Source organism: Camelina sativa, chromosome 9, assembly GCF_030686135.1.
Source record: "Camelina sativa cultivar CO46 ecotype springtype chromosome 9, ASM3068613v1".
Taxonomy (NCBI): domain Eukaryota; kingdom Viridiplantae; phylum Streptophyta; class Magnoliopsida; order Brassicales; family Brassicaceae; genus Camelina; species Camelina sativa.
In genome coordinates, this window is record NC_141888.1 from 25075872 (window position 1) to 25098551 (window position 22680).

General features: G+C 36.2%; 4 protein-coding genes, 1 long non-coding RNA gene, 1 other non-coding gene and 2 pseudogenes across 9 annotated transcripts; 5 read left to right on the forward strand and 3 right to left on the reverse strand.

Moving 5' to 3' along the window:
• The first annotated feature begins 48 nt into the window (after positions 1–48).
• Positions 49–1154, forward strand: LOC104715409 (uncharacterized). The gene is made up of 2 exons (XM_087464152.1): positions 49–154; positions 501–1154. Exons 1-2 carry the CDS (start codon positions 50–52, stop codon positions 1116–1118), a joined length of 723 nt encoding a protein of 240 aa, XP_087320278.1. The 5' UTR covers position 49; the 3' UTR covers positions 1119–1154.
• Positions 1155–3166: 2012 nt separating this feature from the next.
• LOC104715410 (histone deacetylase 7-like) lies at positions 3167–5135 on the reverse strand. Its single transcript, XM_010432818.3, has 5 exons — positions 4539–5135; positions 3949–4398; positions 3735–3853; positions 3503–3593; positions 3167–3397 (listed from the first exon to the last, which is right to left on the reverse strand). The coding sequence occupies exons 1-5, from the start codon at positions 5073–5075 to the stop codon at positions 3338–3340; spliced, it is 1257 nt and encodes a 418-aa protein (XP_010431120.1). The 5' UTR covers positions 5076–5135; the 3' UTR covers positions 3167–3337.
• An 885-nt stretch (positions 5136–6020) lies between these two features.
• Positions 6021–8323, forward strand: LOC104711319 (uncharacterized). 2 transcript variants are annotated; one of them, XR_755254.3, is made up of 4 exons: positions 6021–6288; positions 6634–6698; positions 6806–6875; positions 7887–8323. It is a non-coding gene; the product is annotated as an uncharacterized LOC104711319 (long non-coding RNA). The 2 variants fall into 2 exon arrangements; XR_015566988.1 differs by having other exon boundaries at positions 6137–6288; positions 6797–6875.
• Positions 8324–8504: 181 nt separating this feature from the next.
• Positions 8505–10068, forward strand: LOC147938705 (uncharacterized; annotated as a pseudogene). The gene is made up of 2 exons (XR_015566987.1): positions 8505–9492; positions 9720–10068. The product of XR_015566987.1 is annotated as an uncharacterized LOC147938705 (transcript).
• Positions 10069–10994: 926 nt separating this feature from the next.
• On the forward strand, positions 10995–11866 carry LOC104711318 (RAF-like serine/threonine-protein kinase 24). The gene is made up of 2 exons (XM_010428010.3): positions 10995–11280; positions 11356–11866. Exons 1-2 carry the CDS (start codon positions 11118–11120, stop codon positions 11745–11747), a joined length of 555 nt encoding a protein of 184 aa, XP_010426312.1. The 5' UTR covers positions 10995–11117; the 3' UTR covers positions 11748–11866.
• Positions 11867–14476: 2610 nt separating this feature from the next.
• LOC104711317 (pentatricopeptide repeat-containing protein At3g48250, chloroplastic pseudogene) lies at positions 14477–16780 on the reverse strand (annotated as a pseudogene). Its single transcript, XR_015566328.1, has one exon. The product of XR_015566328.1 is annotated as a pentatricopeptide repeat-containing protein At3g48250, chloroplastic pseudogene (transcript).
• A 675-nt stretch (positions 16781–17455) lies between these two features.
• On the reverse strand, positions 17456–17571 carry LOC147938706 (U5 spliceosomal RNA). Its single transcript, XR_015567664.1, has one exon. It is a non-coding gene; the product is annotated as a U5 spliceosomal RNA (small nuclear RNA).
• A 1235-nt stretch (positions 17572–18806) lies between these two features.
• LOC147938707 (uncharacterized) lies at positions 18807–21362 on the forward strand. Its single transcript, XM_087464110.1, has 2 exons — positions 18807–20925; positions 21010–21362. The coding sequence occupies exons 1-2, from the start codon at positions 18807–18809 to the stop codon at positions 21360–21362; spliced, it is 2472 nt and encodes an 823-aa protein (XP_087320236.1).
• The last annotated feature ends 1318 nt before the right edge of the window (positions 21363–22680 follow it).

A 22680-nucleotide genomic window follows, 5' to 3' on the forward strand; every position in this document is an offset into this window, starting at 1 on the left:
TTATTATTATAATTTCATTCTCAAAACTGTTGTTTAATGTAAAATCAGGATGCATTTGGAAGAATTACAAGCTAATGATGCTCGATGTGCTAAAAATGAAACTTTGTTATGGAAAAAACATACTGAGCAGTTTGCACAATGGCTTAAAATAAAGGTTTCCAGATGCAACTTGTCTTCTTGATTATTTGTTATACAGCTTGTTAAATTGATTGGTTAGCTTGTTATGTTCATGATAATGTTTTGCTTGATGACTTGTTAGCTTATCTTGTAGTTTGATGGCTGGTCTTCTTGGACCAGATTGTTAGCTTATCTTGTATCTTGATGAATGGTTAGCTTATCTTGTAGCTGGATGACTAGTTTTCTTGCCACAGATTGTTAGTTTCATGATCACGTTTTGCATAGTGACGGGTTAGCTTAGGTTGTATCTTGATGACTGGTCTTCGTGATTATCATTTCAGTACTTCAACTTGATGATCCAGGTTGGAATTTTACTGTGGCAGGTTCATTCAGACTCAACAAATAGTCATTCTAAGGAGATAAGGTGGTTGGCATTTGGACCAAGAAATGTTGCTTTAGCACATAAAGGATTTATCGTTAATGGGCAACAGTTTCACACAGATGTGGTTAAGCGGAAGACACAAAACAGTGGAGTAACTTATGAAGCATTTAGCATGTGTAGATCAAGTGCTCGAGATATGAGGCAAGTGGCTGATATGCTTACATATTATGGAGTGATAAAAGAGATTTTACTTATGGACTATCACATGTTCAAAGTGCCGCTGTTTAGATGCAATTGGGCCAACACAGGGAATGGTGTGAAGGAGGAAGATGGTTTCACTCTTGTCAACCTTCATTTGAACCAAACAGCCTATTTGAAAGATCCATTCATTCTACCTTCTCAAGCAAAACAGGTTTTCTATTCTAGGGAAGATGATAATTCAAATTGGTATGTTGTTATGAGAGCACCACCAAGAGGCTATCATGAGTTGGAAACAGAAGAGGATTTAGGTGTTGCACCTTTGCCTGTCCAAGAAGTCGATGATTTGGATGATGAAGCTTGTGATGATGATAGTGTTTATGTTATGGATGATTGTGAAGGCTTGTTAGTGGTAGATTGATAGGTGTTTGTGGTTTTTGTAAACAATGAAATTTGTTATGGTTTTCTGAACATTTAAATATATTTATATATTTTGTATTAATTTTAATTGGTTTATTTTACAAATATTTGAATAATTTAAAAAATAAATAATTCGTAATTCATTTTAATAAATAAATTTTGAATAATTTAAAAACAAACTAATAACACGAAACATTTGCTATCTTTGCTATAGGTAAAATCAAATTAATGAGTTTTAATAGCATTTGTATCATGTTATTATAAATATTAACAATTGCTCAGAAGACAACGCTATCGTTGTATAGTTAACTATAGCAAACCGGCAATCCGCTATTAAAAGTGTCCGACCTACTATAACGGGCGATCTCAGAGCGTTTTAGGAAACGCTATAATTGTAAACTCATAGCGTTTAACGGCCGCTATTCATACCCACATTTCCTGTAGTGTGATCTATTTGATTAAAATAAATTTTTTATTACTAGTTTTATGATTTTATTTGTAATAATAAAAATTATTTATTAAAAAAAAATTGGCGTAGGGCATCTAAAATTGCCGGACCGGCACATGGAGATTAGGAAAGGCATACATAAATACTCTAATAAATAAATTAAATTGTCAAACATTCTCACATAATTTGTTTTCTATGTAGTATTAATGCTAACAACAAACATGATAACGTGAAAAAGTATAAAAAATTATTCGAAAATATCTATTGAAATTTGGAAAGATATATAAAAAATAATATAATTTTATGGAAAATGAATTGGTAAGATCTATAATGAGGAATAAATGAGTAAGCAATTATCAAATTACTTACATAAAACATCTTACCATTAGATTATATAAGATTAATGGCCAAAAACTAAACTCAGGAATAAATATCCATAATTTAAAATTTGAACCAAAATTTTATTAATTTATAAGAGAATTTTGAGAATATAGAAACATCCCACAATTATTTATAAGATTGAAATCTAGAAATACATTTTTTACATAATTAGAATCCTTTATTGCCCATGAATCATAGTTAAGATTGAAACTCATAATTATAATTTCAAAATAAACTATAATCAGTTTTATCCTAGGATGAAATCACAAACTGATAAATGATGGTTTTAGATGGGAAGGATTTACAACTGGTTGTGATTGAAAAATAGAAGAAGGAAATGTTTAGAGTTTTTTTGGTTTTATGGGTCTCTAGTTAATTTGGCCCAAAACATAAATAAATTTAGTTAATTAGTATCAAAGAACAACATAATACATGTGTCAGATAGATAACATACCAAGTGTTATATTATATAAGATATGATTAAAGCTAACTAATTGAAAGTATAAAAAGTACCTGATGCCATAGCATTTTGGGAAGACATCGAAACAGCCAATACAAGTAAAAGAAAAGAAGTTACTAAGATTTTTGTGAAACCCATCATCTTCTTCTTATCTTGGTGTAAAAGTTTATTGAAGAAAAGTGGTCTGCAATTTTTTAGATTTTGAAGAATCCTTATTTATAGAATAATTAATCTTGGAATTGAAAACATAAATCCTATTATTTTATTTTCCCAAAAAATCTCAATATTTTATACCACTTTTCTGTATTTCTTACCATAAAGAGTTCTTTCATATTTGTCAACAACATCATAGTTTGGGTAAAAATATATTGAATAAAGTATTTACATAAATATCTTGGAATCAAACAAGTATCATTTGACTTCCAAAAAACAATCTCAATCCTTTTTTTTTTTTGTCTGTATATTTTGCTATAATTAGCCTTTCGTATTTGGTCAACTTTTGTTGCATTATCAATTTATTCTTACACTCACTCAACAAACACATATACAAGGATACACAATTACAACTGATCTCATGGAGCCTACAACACAGCTTATATACTGGTCCTAACTTGTTACAGAATGAAGGTCGTACTCTGTTTTCTTCTCCACCAGCATCAAGGAATATACTAAAGCTTAGATGATGATGATTGTTGATAATGTATGTTTCCGAGACTTTTGACAACAATCTGTATTTTCTATTATATCACGCTTATACACATTTTTGATTTATACAATTATCGTTCTTCGTTACGTTATCTACATGTATTGTATGTAAAACAACTCACAAAAAAAAAAAAAGGTGAAACTAAGTATGAAGAATCCTTCTCCTATGACATATTACCCCCATTGGCCTTATCTGAGAAAATGTCAATCCTCGTCAGAGTCTAATTCACAGCTTGGATCGCCTCAAATTGCTTAGAACTTGTCTCTTCTCCATGTCGACTTCCGCCTACAGATATGAGATGTGAATCTTAAAAGCCTCACAAGACAAAAGTAACTCAGAAAAGAGAGAGAGAGAGATATAACAGCAATGAATGAATGACTATAGCTCTACCGGTTCTGTGGCTTGACGCATTGATGGAGTGTCTTGAAACTGTACACTAGGTACGTGTATTAGTTGTGAAAGTTTCCGTAGCAATCCGTTCCTGTAATCAAAGGCTCAAGTTATTTTTGTGCACCAAGTAAGTTAAGTCTTATAGCTCCATAATTTAGACAAGACAAGGACGAGGAATGCCAAATAATTTTAAAAAGAAAAAAGTTGTGAATGGATACCACATTGAGGTTACCTTAGAATCTCAATATCTCTTGGTGTGTTTAAATCTTGTTTGAAGTTTGGCTTGTAAAAAAACTCGTTGACTTTGAGATCGTTCTCAAGTTGTTCCCCAACCCCAACCGCAACAGCTGTCTGCAAACAAACAAAGGACCAAGAAAAACAAACCCATCAAAAGAACTGATATGAAAAACACATAATAAAAGTTACCAAAGAGATGAGAAACAGACCTCGTAGCACCAGCAGCGGGAAACAAAGCGAGGTTCAGAACCTCCACCACCCAAGACCATGAGAGGAACATTAAAAGATCTTACGAACTGGAGGCAATCACCGTGACCCTTGATTTTCAAGTTGAACCTACCAGGCCAATTATCAGCTAATGAATCAGCACCACACTGAAGAACAACAACTTCTGGCTGATAGACTTCCATCGCCTTGGTGATAACAGGTCTGAACAAATTGCGAAGACTTTTATCCTTGAGGCAATCTTTTAACGGTGCATTCAGAGAATACAACTCTCTCCTGTCTCCGTACAACTCTCTCCTGCCTCCGTATCTTGGGAAAAACGCGAAAGTATCCCAATCAGTGTGGAAAGAAACAGTCATAACTCTATCAGTATCGTAAAATGCTTCTTCCACTCCATCCCCACGGCGATAGCCAATATCTATGTACAGAACTCTCTGTCACCAACAAAATTCAGAAAAGCAAACATCAAGATTTTGAACAACGATGCATCAAGATTCATGAATCAACGCCTAAATGTTAACATAGAAGCAGATTCCAATTTTAGACGCCTCAAGATCAAGGAAAGAGTTGTTACCTTGAAAGTCTTAAGCAACTCGAGAATCGCAAGAACAATGTCATTGACGAAGCAAAACTCAGTAGCCTGATCAAACTTGGCACGGTGCATCCCTCCGGACCAATTGATAGCGATATCAGTTTCTCGGCGGTTCAGTTTGGCGGCGGCGGTTAAAGAACAACCAGCGTAGGCACGGCAGTAATCGAAAAGGCCATGGAAGACGGGACCGTTCATCTCTCTGTCCATGTACACGTCATTGCTAAAGAAGCGCGAGCGCCTGAGGTTATGGAAGAAGGAAGGATCATTTAGAGTCATCGGCGTGATGGAGGCGAGGAAATCGATATAGTCCCGCGAGTGGAACCGCAAGAAGTCGGAAACGCCGGCGAGGATTGGGCGGTAGATTTCCATATGACGGTGGAGGCCGTGTTTGAAGATGAGGCTGTTAGCGATATGGCTCGCGTAGGGTTCCCTTGGTTGCCCGAACTCTGGCTCGAAGAAGTAACTCACCCGCCGTTTACGTCCGTCGGGACCCGTCGCTAAGCTCGCCGCGTTTTCCATTTTCTTTCTCTCTGCTTTCTCTTTGTTTTTTTCTTTTTTCTTTTTCCGCCAAGAAAAGAGAGATTTGATTTTTAGCGTTACTCTCTCTCTGTATTTTATACCTTTTTTTTAATATCTTTAAAAAATCAAATATTTTCTTTAACTTGGTCTTTGGGGACGGTTAGACTATTCGGTTAGAGGGGTTTATGCAGTTATGAATAATTTGATTCGGTTAAGATCAGTAACAGATAAATAATTATAGAAATATTAAATAATACAAAAACAGTATTGTTTGGCTTCTTTGTGTTGCAAACATCTTATAAATTGAAGGGATACTTTTATTGCAAAAATGCCTACATGCCCTCAAATGTTTTACAAGTAATTTTTATTTTTCACAATAGCCGTATAATAAAACTGCTCTTTTTCAAATTAACTTTGATTTTTATTTAAGAATATAGGGGAAAAAAAAAAGCAGTGTTTAATATCTCCTAATTGTATTTGAATATTAACTAATTTGTTTTTCTAAATATAAAAAAAGAAATATGTATCCAAGGAGACTTAACCATGTGCAACGCCACGACTAGGAAGTTGGATTAGCACTTGGAGCTTTGGATTGTGATTAGCATGCATTATATTCTTGAGGCTTTTGGATTTTGACAGCACCTTTTAGATTCCGTAATTTAGCTATGAATAGATATACTTGACTACCTTTACTATAAGATGAGCACCGGAGATCATTGTGAATCGGTGATGGAGACTTGATCCATAGAATGATATCTTCTAATGCTCAACAACGGATGCGTAAGTTTAACCAATAAAAATTTCATTCTATCGAGACTTGATCTATAGAATGATCTCTTCGCCTCTGTTTCTCCCAAACAAAACATTATACTCTTAGACCAACTGCATTGGCGTCCCAATGTGTCGTCCCACATATTAAAATTGCCAAATTTAAATCAAAATCATGTTAATAACGAAGAAACGTCTCTTATTAAGGGACGTAAATTCGTCCGTCCTCCGTTACACGTGGCGCCGTTTTATTTGCTGATGTTTTTTTGTAGGGTTAGACCAAATGTATCGACGGTTCGACTCATTTTGTTTACTCCTTCTCTCTTTCTTTATCCTCTCTTTCTGGACGGCGATTTGATTCCGAAGGATGTTTTTTCAGATCAAGCTGCCTGAAGCATAGAGAAATCTGCCGTCAATTTGCTCTCGCCGGTTGCAATAGAAAGAGGTCTGTGTGTTCGTCACATTGTATTATCTTTTTTGGGTTTTAAGGGATTTGTTTATTTGATTTTTCTCGATATGTCTCTCAGTTATGATTCGATTGTTGAGTATCTGTGTTTATGTACAAATTCCTTCTGATTTTAATTTTGATTTAGGGTTTCATAATATGTTTTTGATTTCGATTTAGGGTTACGATTTAGGGATTCGATTTAGGGATTCGATTTAGTTTTTAGGGTTTCGATTTAGTTTATTGGGGTTCGATTAAGGGTTTGGATTTATTATTTCTCTGCTTTTAGTTTCTGATTTTATGACCACAAGTAATGTTGGTTCCAATTTTTTTTTTCGGATGCAGATTTGAAAAGATAAAGTTTGTTGCTCTGGTCGGATTTCGAAAGGGATAGCAAGCGAGTCGACATGGTAAGGCAACCACATTAAACTCATTACTACTTTGTTGTGTATCCGTATTGTGTCTTGTTAAACCGAGTCTAACATTTTACTTGTTTGTTGTTTATGAGTTTCCTCAGCTTTCATCTCATGAAAGCCTCACATAAGGAGAAATCACAGAACAAGTAGCAACAATCAGAGAGACAAAAGGTAAATAATTGATTCAATTTGGCTAAAAAATGTCAATTTCTTGTTGTTTGTTGTATACTTGTGGTTTGTAGTTGTCTCATTTACTGAATTGGTAGACTTGTGTTGTTGTCTACGTAGTATATACTAGTTCATAGTATTTGATTGAAGTCAGTTTATAATTATACGAAAGTTACTGGTGATGATCTCTGTTCTAAGTAAATTATTAATGCTAATGCGATGTAACTAAAGCTACCTAGACATCAATATTTATGTCACTAAAGATACATGGACAATGTTGTTACTGTCATATATAACCAAACTCGCCACTTAAAACTCTTGTTGATGTCTAGGACTATTGTCTTTAAGACTTTAACTAAAGCTATCTAGACTTTAACTAAAGCTACTGTCAACGTTCTTATATAACCAAACTCGATTCTTAAAACTCTTGTTGAAGTCTAGACTTTAACTAAAGCTATCTATACTTTAACTCTTGATGAAGTCTAGGACTGTTGTCCTAAAACATCTTCTCTATTTATTATAGTTGATATTTGTTGTCATAAATTGTGATTAGACTTAGGTAGGTGAAGGTTAGTTCTTTATGATTTTAATTTATTACTTGATAGCATTTCACCCTTTAAACACCAAAGCAGATTTTCAATCTTTCTCAACCATCTACTTGCTCTTGTTTATTGTTCTTGGTTCTTTGGTTATTGGTTCTTTTCAATCTTTCTCAGTCATCTTCTCTCTCTCGTTTATGGTTCTTCGTTCTTAGGTTCTTGCTTCCTTTCAATCTTTATCAATCATCTACTCGCTCTCGTATATGGTTCTTGGTGTTCTTGCTTCTTTTCAATCTTTCTCAATCATCTACTCGCTTTTTCAAACAATCTTTTCAATCTTTCATAATCATCTGAAACTCTTGTTCCTATGAGTTATTATAATACATTCAGTCAGTCTGTCGTTTAACTTTAATACATTATGAATTGATTTGCTATATTTCAACATATTATGAAGTGATTTTTTATGTTAATGCAGATACTTCACATGTGCGAATGTTGATGATGGAGAGATGCATATTCACAAGTGGTGGGATGTAGCTGTCATGGAGGAGATGGGCGAGATGAACAAACAATGTCAAGTGCTGTCTGAGAAGGTGGATAGCCTCACAATCGCAAGTGACTATGACTCGCACATCAGTACTGAAACCGAGCAGAAAATAGTCATGTTAGAGAAGGTAGTGTTAGAGCTACGGAAGAGTAGAAATAGGTTTAGAAATGGTACAGAATTGATATTCGTAATTGCTATTGTTGTATGTTTAATATGTATGGTGGTGATGTCTATGAAATTGTAATAGACATCACGGGTAAAAGTTTGTGTCACGGGTAAAAGTTTGTGTAATGTCAAAAAAACTAAGTTGCTATTGTTGTATTTTAGGAATGAATACATTCTAATGACATTGTATTTTTGTGTCACGGGTAAAAGAACGCATGACACACAGCACAAAGATTGAGTGACACTGCCTTCACGGGTAAAAGAAGGCATGACACACAGCTGAGTCACAAAGCACAAAGCTTGAGTTCACGGGTAGCACAAAGCTTGAGTTCACGGGTAACACAAATGCTTGAGTTCCTATATATATGCTTATTCAACACCAAAGAAACAAAATCAAAACCTTCTTATCTTTTTCTACACTCCAATTTTTCTCAACATCAAAACAAAGAGCCCTTAAATTTTTTTTTTCATATGGCATCATCATCAAACCATTACCACTACCAAAGAGACGATGCAGATAATATGGATGGTTACTTTGATGATTATTTTGATAATTTTCTCGAAAATTCTAATATCATTCAAGAACCAATAGAGCGAACGCCACAGATTTTTATAGAGAGAAACCGGGAAGAAGGCCACATTAATCTTTGGAATGATTATTTCAGTGATACTCCAACATACCCGGAGTATTTATTCCGGCGATGGTTTCGCATGCACAGGCCATTGTTCATGCGTATTGTGTAACGTCTCTCTACAGAAGTCGAGTATTTCCGTCAATCCCAGGATGCAACCGGTCGGGCTGGTCTGTCACCTATTCAAAAATGTACTGCAGCCATTCGCCAATTGACCTATGGTACTGCCTCCGACACAGTAGACGAGTATGTACGAATTGGTGGTTCAACGGCTCGGAAATGTTTGCACGAGTTTACCGCCGGAATAATCTTGTTGTTTGGCGATGAATACCTAAGACGTCCCACACAAGACGACCTAGAGAGACTACTCTATCAAAATCAACAACGTGGATTTCCCGGGATGGTTGGGAGCATTGACTGCATGCATTGGGAGTGGAAGAATTGTCCAACAGCTTGGAAAGGGATGTACTCATGATCAACCGGAAAACCTACAATCGTGTTAGAGGCGGTAGCTTCGTATGACCTCTGGATATGGCATGCTTTTTTTGGAGCTCCAGGTACTATGAACGATCTTAATATTCTGGATCGATCAAATGTTTTTGATGACATTCTTAACGGTAATGTTCCGGAGGTCAACTACTTTGTAAACGGAAGGGAGTACAATTTGGCGTACTATCTCACCGATGGTATTTATCCCAAATGGGCCACATTTATACAATCGATCCGGCTTCCACAAGGTATGAAAAATTCTCTTTTCTCTAAAAAACAAGAAGCTGTGCGGAAAGATGTTGAGCGTGCCTTTGGAGTCTTGCAAGCTAGATTCGCAGTTATTAAAAATCCATCTCGTTTATGGGATAAATACAAAATAGCAAATGTTATGAGAGCATGCATAATACTCCATAATATGATTGTCGAGGATGAACGAGACACATACAGTTGGCGAAACATTGTTTCTGAATTTCAGGACGGAGAAGATGTGGATCAAACATATACCGTCGGTGCCGCCAGTTTGGGTTCAAATATGAGCAGTACGATTACTCGTCGAACACATATGCGGGATAAACAAGTTCATGACCAGTTAAAAAAAAGATTTGATTGAGCATATTTGGACAAACTTTGGACATCTTCCACATAATGAAGATTAATCACAAAAATTATATGCAGAGAATAAAATGTTTGTTTTAACTTATGATGTTTGTATGGTTTATGTTTTTGTTTTTAATGTTTTAATTGTATGTTATGTTTTTTCCAAGTTTTTGTAACTTTGTAATTTTCTTATATTTTTAATGTTAATGTTATATGTTTTATTTGAATTAAAACTTTAATATGATTTTACTTCTTAATTTACATAATTAATTTTTAAAATAAAAAATAATATTATTTTTTTCAGGGGACCAATTGTGAGGGACACCAATGCTCATACCAAAATTAAGAAACTCTGAAAATAAGATTAAAATATTTGAGGGACCAAATATTTGTCCCAACCAATGCTCATGGTCATATGGTTTCAGGCATTTATTATTTCTCTTCTCTGGTTAACTGATTTAGTGTATGATATAGAGAATTAGATATTTCGATATAAATAAAACAAGTTAAATTAGCAAATGTACACATGATCAATCAACACTACCAATATCTAAAGAGGCTACAATCATATTCTATTATAAATCTTAATTAGACCAAATACTCAAAAATAAATAAAAGTAACACATGGAAAAGTACATATATAGTATGAGTGATAATTAAAAAAGCTTCAAACAGGTTCCAGTTTCCAACAAAACTCAAGAATTTGACAATAGCTGGCTACGTTCCAACTTCCAAGTCTATAAGCCAGAGTTAATAAAGCTTCATGTAATATAAATTGTTCGATATTCATGCATAAGAATTAGATATACCATCAATCATATAAATAATTCTTCCACTAACTTAAGGAAAGCAAAAAAAAAAACACACGATTCATTCATTCACAATCACATGGTAAGATTTGGTGTTGAGATTGTACTTACAACGAATCAACATTAAGTCATTAACTAATAACGATAGCCAATCAATATGAGCCACATTTAAATTACTTGAAAATTACACCAACTCGGTTTCTTTGCTTAATGCAATGAAAGAAAGAATATTCGATTTGTTAAATAATAAAATTGTCCAAAACACCCTTGTTATTCGACAAATGAATCGAATATTTTTTTCAATTTCCCTATATACGAGTGACTCTGAGTCCCCACTATGACGTCATTTCCTACCTATATATACGTTCCCTTCCACCACCATAATTCTCGGTTTAAGAAAAACCAAAACACACAAACAGAGAAGAAAACATTTTGAAAAATAAAATCATCCAGAGAAGCTTCTAAAAATGGTGGCCGTATCAGAGAATCAGAAAACGAAGAACAACAACACTCTCAAGTTCCTCTGTAGTTACAGCGGCAGAATCCTCCCTCGTTCTATCGACGGAAAGCTCCGTTACGTCGGCGGTTTCACCAGAGTACTCTCCGTTCATCACTCCATCTCTTTCAGAGGTCCGTTTCAATTTTTTTCCCCAATTCCAATTTCAAGTTTCCATCTAACCTCACAAGTTGATTTGACTTCTACAGAGCTGATGGTGAAATTGGAGGAGTTTTGTGGATACGCCGTCGAATTGAAATGTCAATTACCAAACGGAGATCTCGAGACGCTAATCTCAATCAGATCAGACGAAGATCTTCTCAATATCGTTGAAGTATACGATCGTGTACACGGAGGCAAGATCCGTGCGATTTTATCGCCTCCTAAACCGATGTCTTCGCCACGATCTAGCGGAGATATGTCACCGAAATCGCCGTTATTCTCCGTCGTGGCTTCTCCTTCGCCGCCGCGGTACTGTTTAGCGTCTCCTCCGGCGGAGACTCTTCTTCTCAGTAGGTTTCGTATGAGAACAGCTGATGAATATTCTCGTTGCTGTAACTGCCGTGTTCACAACAGAGACTCTAAACTCATATGGCAATAACATCGTTGACGGAGAAAAATCAAATAATGCCTTAGAAATAAAAAAAAATAATTGTGTGTGTGTGTTGTTGTTTTATGAAGAATTATGAAAGTTAGTGAGAATTTTGCGGTGAACAAAAACGGAGAAGATGACGGTGATTTTTTTTATTCCGGCCGGTTATGAACCGTTTAACTTTGCCGTTAAGATATGTGGGGGAAAACGTACGACGTCAGTTTATTTTTTTTTTAATTGAATACGTGGTACTATACGACCGTTCCAGACGTGAAACGTGTCGTAGTCAGATGCGTGTATACGTGTGTATTTGTGTGGATCAGTGGATGTGTTTTCTCACACGTGTACCCTCTGTTAGAGTTTTTTTTCTTTTTCTTTTTTGGTTTCCTCGGCAGTGTTTTTTTGTTTTTTTTTTTGTATTTTCCTTAACGTTCCTTTTTGTTTTTTGTTCGTCAGTTTTATTAATTGTATATTAATTTAATTTAGTTTTTTTTTTTTGGTCTTACTCTAGTCAGGATGACATATATCCGACTCAGTTTTATACTTTTATGCTATTCTCGAAAGAAACACAACCATTAGAAAAAGGGAAAAATACATTCCAAGACCTTTATTTATTTTCCTATAATGACATAATTAGACAAATGACGATTGGGGAGGAGTTGGGATTTCGAAGTACGTTTCTGAAACGCGGATTTCGCTTTAACTCGGTTCGGAAAGGACCAACCCAACACAGTTAACTAAAGAACAGTTATTGGCTGTTAAACGGATTTGACCAAAGAGAGACACAACAAAAACTACGCTATACTGAGAAACGACTTGACTTGACCAAGGTCCTCATCAGAACGCAATTAAGATTAAGCTAAAACGCTTAACGAAGATGTGGTGTACTTATTTATGAGCTAGTCTTAACACTTTTTGGGGGCTAAAATTATAACGTAGAACTGAGAAGTACTTGACCAATTTATATTCAGAATGAGTGTATTGAAAGACATGTCGATGATTTTATATATGGATGTCATCCATGTTCAACATTTAGATGTTTGTTAGGTTTAAGTCAGTTTGTGCATCTAGATGTCGCTTTGTTAAAAAGTATTTTAATATTGTTCTTTTTTTTTCAAAGTGATTAGAACGATACTGGATTCCTGTACATTTTGTTAATAATTATTTATTTTATTTTGAACGGTTTCGCATTTTTAGCTGAAAAGAAAAAAATATTTGCGGTTTCAGCACCAAAACTTTATTCGATTTAAATAAATAAACAAATATATTTTGTTTAAAGCTCAGCCAATAAGCTAAAGACTGGACTGAAGCTTGAAATAGTCATTCGTTAATATCAGATTTAGAAAAGGAAAGAAATAATTGAAGGAGTAACAAACTTGAAGTGACCGTTAGACCATAGCATGAGAGACTGTTTACTGAAGAAAACTGTCAACAATAGTAATTTGTTGATGATATATCAAATTTGATTTGATTTGACTATTTCTTGAAGAATTCGAATTACTCGACGTCGTTCAATTTCATTAACCGGAGAAAGTCTCATAATCAATGTCACAACATTACTAATTAAGCGACCAATCTTCTAACCTTTTTCAGTTAAAAAAAAAACTTGGAGGACTAGAAAATGTTAAGACCAAAGTGGACACTTAGCTAACTTTGGTGTAAATAAACTGGTTAAATGTCAGTGTCAGTGTCACTCACTACAACACACAAAACTAGATACGTGCCCGAAAAAACTAAGCATCAAATAGACGGTTTCCATGTCAAAAGTTGTTTCCTTTGCATCATTTTCTAAATCCTAAATCGCTTCTTATTTTTTATTTTTCTTTCTAGATTCGCCATCTTCTGTTTGGTTAGTTTCGGGTAAAACCTGTGTGACTGGTCTAAAACTCTTTTACCAGTTCAACATGTCCCGGTTTGTTTTATAAAGATTTGTTCAAAACCATAGTTTTTCAAAGTTAAATCTGGATTCGACTACACAACACTATACAGATCATTCCTCTATTAACTGCCAAAATCTGAACCACAATGACATATTTTGTTTATCGGTCGATTATCCAAAAACAATTTATGTGTTTAGTGTTTACGTTACATAATTATTTTTTTTCGACATGTAAAACATTTTGAAAATTTTCGTGAAATGTTTTTGCAATGTATGGAGAAACAAGGAGAAGTTGATATATCAAAACCAAAAAAATAAAAATAAATAAAAAAATGTCTAAGACCACAATACCTGGCTGAAAATTGACTACAATGATTGAAGTGACATTTTATGGTATGATGACTCTTTGTGAGCTCTCTCTTCTTTCAGCTAATAATAAGACAACAAGAAGTGTGAAGAAGTAACACGTAAGCTTATCAGACTTCTGGAACAAACCTCACATGGCCGAAGCAGACAGGTTTGGAGAGATTTAATATTCGGATAAGAGGTTTATGACTTTTCATGTCGTCTAAAATTCACATTCTTTTTAGAAAAATAGCATTGCAAAATCTCACCGAATTTGATTATGATTTAAGAATCACAATTACAAGTCATGAGTATTTGAATACATTTCCATTCTAAATCAAGAAACAAAATCTCCAATCCAAGTTAAAGCTCCTTTAAACAATGGCTCTAAGTGATACTCTATAGATATAAGCAAGAAGAATGATTCTTCATTTGCTCTCCACTTACCGTCAAATTCTTACTAGAGATGTCCTAACATACCAGGGCTTGAGCAAGACCTCAATCCATAACTGCATTCTCTAATGAAAATTTCATTTAATACTGAGTTGAAGAAAACAAGAAAGTGAGAGAGGAGCTCCACAATCGCAAAATAGATAAATAAATGCAAACTGTTTATGAACAATCCCACAGCATCCTTCTATTCCATCAACAAAGCCTATAAAATCTACTTACTATAGACTGTTTCTTGATAACCCTGCAGTACGTAAAACAGAGGAATGGACATTATTCGAGAAGACAGTTTTAGAGTTTTACTCCAGAGTCCAGAGAGGTCGAATGGAAAGACTTTTAAACAGTAGAAGCCCTCTTGGTAAATGAATGCGATGACCATATCTCTGCAGAACAATTGGGTGACATAATATCTCAAGCTGCAGCACCAAAGAGTTCAGAGATTTTAGGGTGTGTTTTAAAGTGATGGGGACATATGAAGAGAAGATTTTTTGCATCGGTAAGTCTCCCTTCTCGATAGAAAGCTTCGATGACATGATAGTAAGCTGCAAAGGAAGGAGAATCCTTGGAGCTTAGCACATCCAAGAACTTCTTAGCGTCTTCCAAAGTCCCAAACTTTGCAAGGTATCCATCAAAAGCTTCTGCATATGCAGGGTAATTTTGCTTCTTCATCATCTGAAGAAGATCTAGCGCTTCTTCTCCCTTCTTGATTTCTAGCAGCTTGTCTATAAGAGTCTTGTAAGTGCTTTGCCAAGGCCTTACATTAGCATTTCTCACCATCTCCATAAGGAATTTACAGGCCCCCTCGATCCTGCTTTGGATAAGAAACCCATCTATCAAGACATCAAGCAGATCAGAGTCAATATCAAACCCTTTCTCTAACATATTGGCAAAACACGCGAAGGCCTTATCCAGTTCATTGTTTTTGCAGTGCCCTTGGATCAGAATAGTCCAAGTTTTAATGTCCGGATAGCATCCTTGTGCTTCCATTTGATCTAAGACTCCGCGTGCTTCTTCTAATCTCTTAGCTTTACAAAGCCCAAATACGAGTTGGCTGTATGTGATGTTATCCGGCTCATAACTCTTATTTCTCATAGCCTTCACAATTTCCTCAGCTTCTTCAAACCTACCTACACTGGTTAAAGACCTGTGGATTCCATCATAAACAGCCTTTGAGAGAGAACTCCCAGTTGATTCATATTTCCTCGAAACACGAAACACCAAATCCAAATCTGGGTTGGGACCAGCAGATAAAGACCTCAACAGAAGACTACAATCTTGAATAGATGGCTTGAACGGACCATCCATCATAAATTCATAAAGCTTAACTGCCTCAGTCATCAATCTAGATTTCTGAAACTGTCTTGAAACCTTTATATAAGTGTCCAGATCCATCTCGTGCCCTGCGGTCTTCATTTCATCAACAACACTCCAAAACTCCGTAACTGAATTAGGCCTAGCCAAAACCCTCAAAGCCGCGTTATAAGTAACGGTACTGTGTTGATAACCAGAAGAACTACCACCAACCCAATGGAAAAATGCCAAAGCTTTCAAAGGATGATCCCTTAGTTCCTTCAACACCCTGATAACAAAAGTATCCGACAAAACAAGTTTCATCTCCTGCAATTCCCTCTCAACCTCACAACCCCAATCAACCTTCAAAACAGCAGCAGAAACATTCTTTGCAACAACATACGTTGCGTTATCCTTAAGCATCCTCTCATAGAAATGAGCAACAGCCACAGCGTCTGCTTTTGATTCCGGCTTATTAAGCTCACTGTAAACAGTCTTATACGTATCCTCATCTAAATAAAACCCTCCTTGTTTCATCTCACTCAGAGTCATCCAAAACCGCTTCATAGATCTCTGCTGCGCTAAAATCCTCAACATAATGCTATAAAGTGGAGAACTTGGACTAAGCCCTGAGTCTCTCAAAACCCAATCGATAAAGCAATAAGCTTTATCTGGACTCTTTTCCAATTTCCTCAAAACGTAAATTGCAGTCTCGTGGGTCAAAGACATATCTGGTTTCCTCAACCCTTCCTCTACTTCCTTAGACCAATCATTCTCCATTACTAACTGAAGCATAGAATCTGGTTTCAAAGTAAAGGTGCGATATTGCCACTGAAATCGACTAGGGATTGCAAATGAATCGAGAGGCGAAGACGAGTTTGAGGAAATACCCACCTGAGCTCGGCTTAGATACGATCGAGTGGAGATCTGTGAGTAAGCGTTTCGAATAGATGACAGGATTGCCTTTGATCTGTACATGGCTACAGCTGCTACTACTGTGATTTTGTGTTTTTTGGAAGAAGGAAGACGAAGTGAAGATAGTGACAATAATAGGGTTTAAGCAAAAATGCAATTTGGGGGTTTAAGAGGGAGCCTCCTAAAACGCTGCGTATTGTTTATGCCATATTATTTTCAAATTGGGTTTCTTCTGATTGGGGCCTTTAGCCCATTTATGCCATATATTTTGAGTCCAGTCCAGGAATTGGTATGTTCGACGATTAGGTTTAGCCTCTTTGATTCTGCAACTTTTGACTCTGCAGCTGCACTTCGAGTGGTATCATACTTATCTCTGCCTTATTCCGCATTGAACGCTTTCTCCATAGTTCCAACTCCTCTTAGAGACTCAATGTATGACTACGTCACAAAGCATTGGTATGACTGGTTTGGAAAAGCTGAGGATTGCTGCTAGGTTCTGAAAAGACTGTGAGCTGTTGGAGCGGTTTATAGATTGAGATAAACTCATTGATCGAAGCTAATGACGACCCTTTGAACGAAGCTGATGATATGACCCTTTGAATGATTGGAGTTTGGATATAGATAGATATAAGGGAATGTAGCTAGAGGTACTTGTCCAAGACTCAAAGCTTACAAGGTTTGTGAACAGAGTTATCACAAAGGACTAAGAAAATCAATATCAGCATAACCTTTCGTTGGTACTTGTATAACTACTTTAGTTAGTGCACCAGTACTAATTCAGTAGTGATAGCTCTCATTTTTGAGAGACTTAAAGAAAATTCAGACTAGATAATGTTGGGTCTACCGTAAGGCAGATCCCTCCAAAAATAGGCGTATGCCACTTAGCGTGGAGAGCACACGGTATTCTTTAGTAAAAGGCGAAAGAATAGTTCGCTTTGTACTCACCACATGGCTGCGTGGTTTGAAGCTGAGGAGAGTGAAGTTAATTTATAATTACGTTTCTACTGTCAAACTTTCTCAGTCTTCCGATGTGGGAAACGCGTGAAGCTCATGCTAAGAGGCTTTCGTGGTTTCGTCCCCTTTTGGGTATTAAAGGCCCAATGTTATACTAATTGAAAAGATACCTTGGTTTTAATTGAACGTTACATATCTCAACTTCATTCTTTAATTTTGGTCCTTACATTTTTACAAACGTGAATAGATTTTTACCCCAAAAGAAAAACAAATATGATAAACAAAAACACAAAATCACTAGCCCATCTGATTATGTGGTTATCCAACCATTGCTTCAATTTTGCACTGTTACGATAAACTATAAAACTCGGTTGTAGGGCCTTTTCAGCCCCTCGGTGGTGGTCTGGAGATTACACATCTCTTAGCTAGTGTATGGCAGGTTTGGTGTCCGCCAAAAATTCAACAATTTATGTGGCAAGTCCTGTCAGGGTGTATCTCGGTTTCACATAATTTAGGTTGGTATGGTATTGCTTGTGATTTGGGTTGTGCTTGTTGCAGTGCTGAAGAGGAAACAATCAATCATGCGTTGTTTCTTTGTCCACCAGCACGCCAGGCTTGGGCATTATCTCAGGTACCGGTGGGACCATTCTCATTTCCGATGGAGTCTGTGTATGTTAATATGGATCATTTTCTGGGACCTAAGAGTCCGGCCTCCCAGGTGGCGGCTTTCCCGTGGATTTTGTGGTATATACACTACAAGAAAACACGTGTTTTGCGACTACGATCGGTGACTATACACATAGTCGTTAAATTTAGCGACCATTTACCTACTAATTTGCGACTGTTTTTTGACTAATCAAACATAGTCACTATTTAGTCGCTAATTAGCGACTAAACGATTTTGTCACTATTTTAGTCGCTAAATGGCAACTATTTTGCGACAGTTACGGCGAGTCGCAAAGCTTATTCGCAACATAGTCGTTATTTTAGCGACTATTTTACGACATTTTCGGCGGGTCGCAAAAATTAGTCGCAAAATAGTCGCTAAAAGTTGGTATAAAAACACGTTTTTAGCATTCGGAGTAGGTGTACCTATATTTGGTGACTACGTAATATAGTCACTTTTTAGTCGCTAAATATGCCTATATAAACTAAGCTCACCAATCGTTTTACTCACTCACAAGAACACAAAGCCACACAAGAAAAAAAAAACGAGATCATAGAGATTTCTAATAATGTCAGGAAGTTACAATTATAGTAATTTCCGAGAGTGGATGTACAAGAGGATCGATGAGGTGACGGGAAATTTTACAGAAGAGTTCAGAGCCGGGATGGAGCAGTTCATGCAATTTGCAAATAGCCAGCCTTTTGCACAAGAAAACGGGGGTAAGTTTTTTTGCCCTTGTAGTAGGTGCAAAAACGGGAAGCGTTTTCTAGGGACTAGAATTTGGAATCATCTTTTTAGTTATGGGTTTATGCCAGATTATTATGTTTGGTATAAGCATGGGGAAGAAATTAATATGGATATAGGAACGAGTACTGTTGATCCGACATTTATTAGTGGGTGTGAGGAAGTGGGTAATGTAGTAGAAGATAGATATGTGGATATGGTGAATGATGCATTTACTTCTAATGTGGGCTATGATGATAATTATCAATGGGATGGGGGTTATCAGAGTGTAGAAGAACCAGTACTTAACCATTCAAAAAAATTCTATGACTTGTTAGAAAGTGCAAAAAATCCAATATATGATGGTTGTCGTGAAGGTCAGTCACAATTATCTTTAGCTGCTAGAGTTATGCAAAATAAGGCAGATTATAATATGAGTGAAAAGTTAGTGGATTCAGTATGTGAAATGTTGACTGATTATTTACCGGAGGGAAACCAGGCTACGGGTTCTCATTACGAGACAGAGAAATTAATGCACAATTTAGGACTCCCATATCATACAATTGATGTTTGTATAAACAATTGTATGTTATTCTGGAAAGATGCCAAAAAGGAAGAAAAATGTTTGTTTTGTGATGCACCAAGATGGAAGCCTAAGAATGACCGACGCAGAACCAAAGTACCATACAGTCGTATGTGGTACTTACCTATTGGTGATAGACTGAAGAGAATGTATCAGAGTCACAAGACTGCAGCAGCAATGCGATGGCATGCCGAGCACCAAGCAAAGGTGGGAGAAATGAGTCATCCATCTGATGCAGCGGAGTGGAAGTATTTTCAAAAACAAAATCCTCAATTTGCTGAAGAACCACGTAACGTGTATTTGGGATTGTGTACTGATGGGTTCAATCCATTTGGGATGTCGCGTCACCATTCATTATGGCCAGTGATATTGACGCCATATAATCTACCCCCTGGTATGTGCATGGATGCTGAGTACTTGTTTTTTACAATTCTGAATTCTGGTCCAAACCATTCGCGAGCTAGTCTTGATGTCTTTCTCCAACCTCTTATTGATGAGTTAAAAGAGTTGTGGTCTACCGGAGTCGATGCATACGATGTGTCCTTGGGCCAAAATTTCAACCTAAAAGCAGTGCTGATGTGGACGATAAGCGACTTTCCTGCATATGGCATGTTATCTGGATGGACAACACATGGTAAATTATCTTGTCCAGTTTGCATGGACGATATAAAGTCTTTTTATCTACCGAATGGAAGGAAGACATGTTGGTTTGATTGTCATCGGAGATTTCTTCCTCCTGATCATCCTTTGAGGAGGAATAAAAAAGACTTCTTGAAGGGAAAAGACGCTACAAGAGATTATCCACCAGAGTCCTTGACCGGTGAGCAAGTTTATTCTGAGCGGTTGAATTGTGTAAATCCTCCAAGAACCAAGGACGTCGGTGGAAATGGTCATGAAAGGAAGATGCATGGATATGGAAAGGACCATAACTGGCACAAGGAAAGCATTTTATGGTCGCTACCGTACTGGAAGGACCTTAATCTCCGACATAATATTGATGTGATGCATACAGAGAAGAATTTTTTGGACAACATCATGTACACTCTTATGCGTGTGAAAGGTAAATCAAAAGATTCTGTCATGTCAAGGTTGGATATAGCAAAGTTTTGTTCTCGGCCACACTTACATCTTGATAGTAGGGGTAAAGCACCTTTCCCGCCCTATACATTGACAGACGAAGCTAGAACAAGCTTATTGGAATGTGTGAAATACTCGGTGAAATTCCCAGATGGCTATTCAGCAGACTTAGCTAGTTGTGTTGATATGGAAAATGGAAAGTTTTCAGGCATGAAGAGCCATGACTGCCATGTTTTCATGGAGCGGTTACTTCCATTTATCTTTGCAGAACTCCTTGACCAGAATGTCCACCTTGCGTTATCAGGTATTTTAATTAATTATTTAAAGTTCTATATATATATATGAAGTGAGTAATTGTGTTGAAGTTTGACTAAATATAATATTGTAGGGGTTGGAGCATTTTTTCGGGACTTATGCTCGAGAACTTTGCAAACAAGTCGACTTCAAATTCTAAAACAGAACATTGTTTTAATCCTCTGCAATTTGGAAAAGATATTTCCACCATCCTTTTTTGATGTGATGGAGCACCTGCCTATACATCTTCCCTACGAAGCTGAATTGGGAGGCCCTGTCCAATATAGGTGGATGTATCCTTTTGAAAGGTTTTTCAAAAAATTGAAAGGAAAAGCAAAGAACAAAAGATATGCGGCTGGATCAATTGTTGAATCATATATCAATGACGAGATTGCTTATTTCTCTGAGCACTACTTTGCTGCGAATATACGAACAAAATCAAGGTGAGCAATTAAGAGAATTTTTTTATGTGATATTTAATTTAATAGTCATACTAATTACTTTTTAATTATTTGGTCAGATTAACAAGATTTGATGAAGGTGAAGCGTTTGAATATCATGTCCCTGGAGTACCTTCTATATTTACTCAAGTTGGCCGTCCAAGTGGAGAAATGAATGAAATATGGCTTTCACGTGATGACTATCGTTGCGCACACGCATATGTTTTACGGAATTGTGACTATTTTCAGCCAATTGAGAGGTATATAATTAGTTACATATCACAAACTAGTTACATTTTTAGATATCTATTTCCACTATATTTTCTCATATACATACATTGGTGATCTTATCTTTCTATATAGTATGTTCGAGGATTATATTTCGGCAAAATATCCAGGACTTACTGAGAAAGAACTCTCCGCGAAAAGAGCTGACGAATATCATTCTTGGGTTAAAGAATATGTATGTTAAACCATTTTTCATGATATACATATTGTACTTATTGTTATTATTTAACATAGCAAGACTATATATATATATATATGAAGGTTAGTTATTGGAACGCCTCAAATCCGTTTCCTACTTGGGTTCAAGAAATTGTGCATGGACCTTTGAACAAGGCTAAAACATGGCCAATGTATTTTACAAGAGGTTATTTGTTTCATACAGAGAACCACGGTGCTGGACGAAAGACATGTAATTATGGGGTCTCTGTTAAAGGTGAAAATTATGCGGATGCATCTGACGCTGCAGATTTCTATGGAACAATAACTGATATCATAGAACTTGAATATGAGGGGATGCTTGGGTTGAACATCACACTATTTAAGTGCAAGTGGTATGACCCTGTAATTGGTAGAAGCACTCGGAGAAGTAATGGTGGCGTTGTAGACGTTCTTTCAACCAGAAAGTACAATAAAAACGAACCATTTATTCTAGGTAAGTATTTAAACGAATAATTATTTATTGTCATCATCACATTTATATATAATGTGTAACTTTTACATGTTGATTGCAAAACAGCATCCCAAGCCTCACAGGTTTGTTATATTCCGTACCCATACGTTAAGAAACCGAAGCATTTATGGCTCAATGTTCTAAAAGTGAATCCGAGGGGAAACATTGATGGAGAACCGAGTCTTTTGCAAACAGAAAATGATGATGCTGTATTGATGACCACAATTGAAGATGTCATAGTAGACAATTTGGAAAGGAGAGAACCAATAAACATTGACTACGATGTTGCAGACGCGGAAGCTGAAGATGAATTTATGTGTAATTTATCGTCTTCGGAAGATGATGAAGAAGACGACGAAGAACCCTG